This window comes from Meleagris gallopavo, chromosome 1, assembly GCF_000146605.3.
Source record: "Meleagris gallopavo isolate NT-WF06-2002-E0010 breed Aviagen turkey brand Nicholas breeding stock chromosome 1, Turkey_5.1, whole genome shotgun sequence".
Taxonomy (NCBI): domain Eukaryota; kingdom Metazoa; phylum Chordata; class Aves; order Galliformes; family Phasianidae; genus Meleagris; species Meleagris gallopavo.
Window position 1 is genome coordinate 45,603,791 of NC_015011.2, and position 7,955 is coordinate 45,611,745.

The 7,955-nt window shown below is 35.8% G+C and overlaps 1 protein-coding gene across 1 annotated transcript in view; it reads left to right on the forward strand.

Moving 5' to 3' along the window:
- SLC17A8 (solute carrier family 17 member 8) overlaps nt 1–7,815 on the forward strand; it is a 31,469-nt gene extending 23,654 nt beyond the window's left edge. Inside the window, exons 10-12 of the mRNA XM_003202173.4 lie at nt 234–344; nt 1,741–1,868; nt 2,422–7,815. Of these exons, the coding sequence (XP_003202221.1) occupies nt 234–344; nt 1,741–1,868; nt 2,422–2,760 (578 nt within the window). The 3' untranslated portion in view covers nt 2,761–7,815. The remainder of the gene's footprint in view (nt 1–233; nt 345–1,740; nt 1,869–2,421) is intronic.
- The last annotated feature ends 140 nt before the right edge of the window (nt 7,816–7,955 follow it).

Below are 7,955 nucleotides of genomic sequence, written 5' to 3' on the forward strand. Positions count from 1 at the left end.
TTGTTTTGTTTTGTGGATTTTACAGTGTTTCATAGAGAATCACTGTCTCATTATTTCTCTATACTGTTCTATGAGTCAATTTATTCTATCACTCAGCTCATTTACACAGGGGTAGAGAAGTAAAAAGTATATTCTCAATAAAAGATATTAAAATATTCCAGCAAGTATATTCCCAACAGTAAACATTCGCATGTACCTGCAATATAATTTATTTCCATGTGTTTAATTTTCAGGCTTTGGGATGGAAGCAACCTTGCTTTTGGTGGTTGGCTATTCTCATACAAAAGGCGTGGCTATTTCTTTTCTGGTGTTAGCTGTAGGTTTCAGTGGCTTTGCAATTTCAGGTAAGAATTAATCTTATTATTCATTTCCTTATTACTGACAAAAGGAATGTTACCCTCAGTGTTGTTCCTGTTGTCATTTTATTGTTGTTTGCTTTTAGCAGGGCAACTTATGGAGTGTTCTCTACTATTTCCTATATCAGAAATAATTTATTTCAGTGTCTATGAAAGATGTTGCGTGTAGGACATGAAGCTTTGAAAGAACCTGCTCTGTTTTTTTTCTAGCTTATACCAGCCTTGTGCTAATGCCGTTTACAGTGGCGGCCACCTTCCACAATGAATATTCCTTAAAAGAAGGAGAGAGAATTACCCAGAAATGAAGTCAAGGGATACTCGTTGCAATCCCACTGCCAACTCTATCTGCAGTTTGTGCTTCCTAGGCCAGTTGTGTCTCTGTTGTATCTTATAATTGACCCTGTTAATCTGAACTGCTGTTTCTGCCTGTTTCATGAGGCTTACCAGTCTCTGGCTTTGTAGTCCCACCACTATCTCTGCTATAAAAGTAGCACATCTTCCTATGAAGATGAAAGCCCACCTCCTGGAAGACTTCCAAGAAGATGGATCTATTGAACAAAACAAAATAAGTGCTGATCTTTCATCTTTTCAGGGTTACACTGATAGGAAGTAGTTATGCTGCTCAGTTATGAGGTGCTTGCTTGGCAGGCAGCTTCTATCAATCAATTATATTGCAGAATTTTCCCAGCACTCAGCTTTTTTACAGTATTTAATCACATGAATTTGGAATTCATCATCCTTTCTAGTGATCATCCATAGCACTTATAACTAATTTTCATCACCTAAAGCATGATAATTATCTGAGCTGATTTATACTCTCTCTTTTTATTTTCCAATGAAATGTTTAGCAAGAAGATGTGCTACAGTCAGGGAATTAATTATATAATTAATTTACAGAATTAATTTTCTGATTGGTTTGCATACTGTGGGATTTTTCTTGTTTTGTTTCATTAAATATAACTAAAGAATTGGAAAATATGTTTAAAAAACACTACTACATAAATTAAAATATATCTTTTTAAAAAGAAAATGTATTTTACAAACATGATGCTTTCCCTCCCTAATTAAAACTTTTTTCTGAATGCATTGTTCCAGTATGAGAAGATAGGAAGTACGGATACTCTAAACCACTGCGAAGTCAAAATGAGTTATTTTTTCTACACAACATGGTCTCCAGAGTTGGGGAATTTAAAAAAAGGTTTTGAAAAGGAATAAAGAGTTACAGTGTATCTTCCATCTTTATCACTAAGAAAATATTACCCTGTTTTTTTAATATGTGGATTAGGATTTCCTACCTGTTTCAGGTTTCTTCAGCCAGAACAGCTAGAGAAAATTGTATTGGCCCAGTAGCACGAAGTTGACTGTTGTCTCTGGTACGTTGTAGGATTCAATGTGAATCACTTGGACATAGCCCCACGTTATGCCAGCATCCTCATGGGGATCTCCAATGGTGTGGGGACGCTGTCAGGCATGGTGTGCCCACTCATCGTTGGTGCAATGACAAAACACAAGGTAATGTTTCTCCGCGTTTCCTAGGGAAAGGATTGTTCTATGCAGTGAAAATTAACACATTTCCAATTTTCCTGGGAACTCAATTTCATCATTAATATCTTCAGCTGTTTTCTATTATTGTTTTTTTAAAAATTCACTTCTACAACAGTGCAGAGGCTAGATTCTCAGCTGTTATAAACTAATTATCTGTGAAGGGAGATACTATTTTATACCACCTCAGGCTAAATCTCTTCAATATCCTCATGCTACTAGTGAATATTTAACAGGCTTACTCAGGAAACACCTCTGCAATGCACCCATAGTAGGGTTCCTGAGCAATCACCAATTAACTCAGTTTTTAGGGAGAGATCTACTTTTCCATGAATATTTCTTGTCCCTTTTTCTATTGTATTAGCCCTTGATATGAAATTTAAAATATTCACCTCTCATAAATTGTGTTACCTATAACATCAGGAATCAAACAAAGATTCAGTATGTGCTAATTCATAGTATAGTTCAGACATTAATATTTCTTTTTACTGCAAACTTAATGAGACCTGGACCATTTTTTCAGACTCGTGAAGAATGGCAAAATGTCTTTCTGATCGCAGCCCTGGTGCACTACAGTGGAGTAATATTCTATGCTATTTTTGCTTCTGGGGAGAAGCAGGAATGGGCTGACCCTGAAAACCTGAATGAAGAGAAATGTGGTATAATTGATCAGGATGAATTGGCTGAAGAAACTGAAATGAACAATGAAACTTTTGTAAGTGCAAAGAAAACATACGGTGCTACCAGTCAAAACAGTGAAATACAGAGAAGGGAATGGAGAAAGCAAAAGCAAATGATTCAAGACACGGAAGAACAGACTTCTTACCATTATGAAAATGGGAATTTTCAAGATTTGTCATAAATACTTGAAATTCTAAGGTTTGTATAGCAGCTATTCCCATCTTCCCTTCTGCATAACTACCCCAAATCATCTGGTATCCATATTTATTTTCTGATTCAATTGTGTAATGTCTGTCCTTGTGGCTAGACATGAGGGGTAATACTTGCTTTCTAATACTATGGAAGAGATCTAACAACAATGGGACAGGGAGAATTGACACTAAATCTTCACTTTGCCACTGGATTCCCTTGGACAGAGCTCCTGTACCTGTTCAATGGTTGGTACTGGCAGAGCTTCTGACTTGTGTGAGCCTATGACTGTTGGAACAAGGAGCAGCCTTTTATTCTCATCTGAACAGACAACGGAAAAGATCATATAAGATGGTGGATCCACACTGATGTATGTGATTAGTGGGGCACACAAATCTGCCCTGAGTAGCACTGCTTTGCCATTTGAAGATTCCTGTAGATTAACATTTGAGCTGCTTAACCCATGTCAAACTGAAAACTGCAAAAGATCAAAGTGGAGGGAAAAAGATTTATGACATGAGGCTATAACCAGTAATGGTCACTCAACTACAGGAAGCTAACATGTAGCAGAGATGGCACAGTATTGCTTCAACATTTCCCTAAAATTGATTGTCAATCTGCTTTGTAGGTATAATCCACAGGGTCTGGATGAGGCAATTAAATGGATACTTGTAAGATTTGCCCCCCTTTAAAGGTTTTGTGCTGGCATGAAATAATTTTGAATATAAAATCATCTTTAGTGGTGCAATATTATAAATCCTTATGAAAGGAAATAATTGTCCTGCTGGGATTAGATTTCTCACTCAATTAATTATTGTGAAGTAATTTAAATATATTTTTCTAGTATTATACTGATAGAGTTCCTGGACTCAACCCCAATAGCCCTTATTTAGATGAATAAGCCTATTTAGATGAGTAAAGTCTTTAGTTCTGGATCTACAACTTTTTCTTCATCAATGCCACAGTCTCACTGTTGCAAAAGATGTAGTACTGTAGTATCTGAGAGATAGCAGTATACCTATGTCTATAAGTAATTTTCTTTTTCTATAGGTATATATTTTACAGCATAGTGTGGCTTTAACTTTTTTCAATGATTATTAGAATCAGACAGTGGAACATGCCATATTATGCTGCAACTCAGATGCATTGTGACATTAATATTCATTTCAGAATGGAGAATTTCAGTAAGATATGATTTAATTTGTATTACGTTATTATCACTGCCTCATTAAATTCAAATGAAAGCTATCCTCTCTAGTCTACAATGTGCTTTGTGACATTTCAGTACTATTGTTCTCATATACAGACACTGTGATGCACACAAGGTGACAACATCTCTGATACTCATTTTACTGCTTTGTAGAAGCACAGTTGAATGCCATGAGTGGAACATTTGTACAATCATTTGAATCTGTGGATGATTTATCTTTCCTACAAGTGTAACTAAACAGGGAGAACCTGAAATCATCTAATTCTCTTCAGATGTCTCTGGTTCCTTTTCTACCCAGCTAAATCCAATATACAAGAGTATATGTGGCTTCACTGAGGAATTTTAAACTGATAATTTAATGATACAGGTATTGCTGCGGTGCAGAGCAATCCTACCTTGGCACAATGCAGTTTGTTAACAAACTATTTAAAAAAAAAACCTCCAATCTTTATAACTTTATTTTATTAGGGCGGAATATAATATTTTCTCAAAATCTTAATCTTCAGCTTGGACTTCTTACAGGTTATAATCAACATCTGGGATTTAAGTGGCAGGAAGTGGTCAGATGTTCCCACCAGAATATCAAAACAGATGAACATGATGATGTTAAACTATTTTGTATCTGCAAACAGACTACATTGATTTAATTCAGTGGTGGTTTGACTTCAGTGGACAGTTGGGCATTATTTGATGCCTTGAAAGAAATGGTTAAAAACTTGTGGATGAGCTTTTGCACTTAAGTAAGTATTTTCATTCTTTTCTAAGTGTAACTGCTGCCAGGGGTAGAATATAGTATCTGAGTAGCTGAAGTTATTTACAGACCACAATGCTTCTCTAGGCAATCACAGTAGGATACTGGGGCTTTCTCCCTTTCTTTTTCAACTGTTTTAAATTGCTCAGATGTATTGCATAAAATGTAAACAGTAACACTACTTGGAAGTTACTTTTCTTTCCTGGAAATCTTTGATAGTTAATCAAGTGTTTGATCTACTCGGTGGCTTCCACAATACCGTATGTCTGAGTATGAAGCCATTGTATTGGGATTAAACAGGCTTCCAGGATCCTGAATCTCTTTATCTGCAACTCGCTTCAAGAGCGATCCCTTGCAGGATCTGAGAGTGCAATCACTGCGTTGTTTCTTCTAAAAGTGTCTTCTTAAAATATGTTAGAATATGAAACATTTAAAGAATAAAGGAAACTACTGGCACAATCCAACCTGACTCCTAAAATGTCATAGCTCTAGGCTAATGGATGCGAATAACCCAAAGGAGGGACATTGATTAAACTCCAGTAACTGCATATTTTTCTGTCCTTGTGTCAAAAATAACGTCTTCATGTTTCCCAACATAAGATAGAACTCATACACACAGTGTTTGATTTGAAAAATGTTTTCTGCTTGTAGATGGAAGAAAATTTGATTTGTATTGGAAAAGAGATCGCCATCAAGCTTTCTATCATTCATCTCTTATCAATGTGAATTGATAAACACAGGCCACAGAATAAGAATTTAAATATGAGAAGAAAAAGTAGGACAGCAAGTCTTAGGTGTAGGTTGTTCAAACCAACCACTGGCCTTTCTTAACAAAACTGCAGTTATAATTCCTTGGCACCTGTTTTTTTCCGAATACAAATAGCAGAAGTTTTAATATTTACTAACTTAATATTCCTCTTATATTTATGTAAGAGTTAAATAAATTTTTCCCTATAGTGAGAAGGGAAAAAATAATGACAGAAACAATGAAAATTCACCTCAGTAGAAACTTATACAGGGAAATAATCACTTGGTCCAAAAAATCATGCAGACTTCTGGGTAAAATATATAACAAGGGATCCAGATGTTAACAAAGTGCCAGGAGGAGTGTCATGTGTGTAACATAATTAATTTGAAAGGAGCACAACAAAAATTAATTCAAGGTTATGCAAATTGTGTCATGAAAGTACTTCCAATTGACTCCTGATGTCAGATAGTTATTTTTAAGTTTAGTCATAACATTGAGGATTTTTTAAATAAAAATTTTGTAAAAAAAACAAACAGAATTACTTCCCATTTTCCTTTAAAGATGATAATTAGAAAAGTTCTACTTAACTATTTGTATTTTAAGAAAGAGGAGTGAGCATTCTGTGTGGTGAAAAAGCAGAAAGGGAAAAAGAGAAAAAATGAATGCAAGTTGTAGCTGAAAGCCAATGCAGATAGAGGGATGAGGAAGGACCAGAATTCAGCATTCAAATCCTGGAAACAGAACTCGAAGTTTTGCAGATTTTTGAGTTTGAAGCCTATAAGATGGTTCAAGACCTGATGTCCTGCACAGTCTCAAAGTTCAGCAATCTCCTTCAAAGTTTAAATCGCATTAGATCAGGAAGAAATAAATGGAGAGATTCAAAACTCCCCATTCTTATGCCATCTGAATGTCTATATGATACAGATAACACTACTTACACCATATAGATCCATATGTATATACAGAAGTCTGGTAGGCTTCTTTCTAAAAGTGCTTTTAATTACACACATACCAACAGCAATTATATCTTAACATCCAGTTAATAACAATGTTTAGACGTGACAGCAAAAAAATGTCCTTTCTTATCTCAAACTTTTTGGATTTTAGTAGTTATAATGCTTACTATTCTTAGAGCTCTTTTATATGCAGAATTATATGAGGAAAGAAAGGAATTCGTGTAAGAAATGAAGTAAGAGTTGTTTTCTTCCATGCTGAAATATCTTGGAAATAAAATGAGAGCCAACACGCTTTTCCTGAGAGCATACCATTTGGATATTTTAATCCTTCATCATAACAAAAGCTTGACTCATTTAACCTCTCATTGAGTATATCTGCAGCAGTCAACAGACTATATTTGTTCATTTACAACTAGATTTATCTGATCAACAAAGCCAGAGCTCAGAACTGTGGTATAGGAAATTGGCATCTACTTTTATCCTTGTTTTAGGCTCAGTAGTTCTACCTGCACAAAAAATCTAGATTTTCTTTGAGCAGATCATGGCTGCTTTGGTAAATAAGTGTTAGGCAAAAATTGGAACTCATGAAAAATACATCTCCGTTAGCTCAAAGTTTTTTATTTTTTTTTCCTTTTGAGCACCAACTCAGGAAAAGAAAAACTTTCATAAAAACAGTAAATATTTAAGGCAGCCAATAAAAACAGTTCTCCTCTCAAGAACTGGTAGTCATCATTAGCACTGTGCCAGGTGTTTTTTGTCTGCTGGGCACAGGAGTAATGAATGGCAAAGGAATTAGTCAGAGAAACTTGCTGATGTAAGTAAGCAATGCTGTAAGATAAGGGCAGTGAGGCTTTCTCTTGCTTTAGGGAGAGGACTTTGATCCTATCTGCTTGTTCCCTTCAATCTCCCTGCATATGTAATAATAAAAAAAAAGTCTGTATGTCCTGAGACACTCGGTCTAATTCTTGGCAGTGATCAGTAGTTTGTACTGATAGAAATTTACACAGCTTAGAAGTAGTTTATGAGTCCCTCCTGACTCATGATGGGTAAGGGGAAATCATAGTACCAAAGGGTAACCTGAATTTAGAAGAGAAGAACATTAACAGTAAGAGGAAAAACAAGAGAAGCACAGTCAACACTGATGTGCCTATTGTTACTCCTGTGGTACAACACAACTGTATGGGGCAGGCAGAAGCCACTTGGAGAGCCCTAGAAGATAGGTTTTCCCTTAGCAAGGGAATGCAATATCCTCTGTCCTGCACAGTTCACTCCCTGGTTCCTATTGCTCTATACTAGCTAATGGATACACTTCACATGGCTGTGGGCACAGCACAGAGAAGAATAGCTGTGTTTGTGCTGGACCTCATCCTTACTGTATATTTTCTTGTTTTCACGAGTGGTTCCTCCCAACCCTTGCCAGCTCATGGAATGGTACACAAGACCCTGGACCAGCACACAGTCAGTAATAACAAGAATTTTATTTTTAGCAAATTTTATTTTTATTTATTTTTCCTTTTCCTTT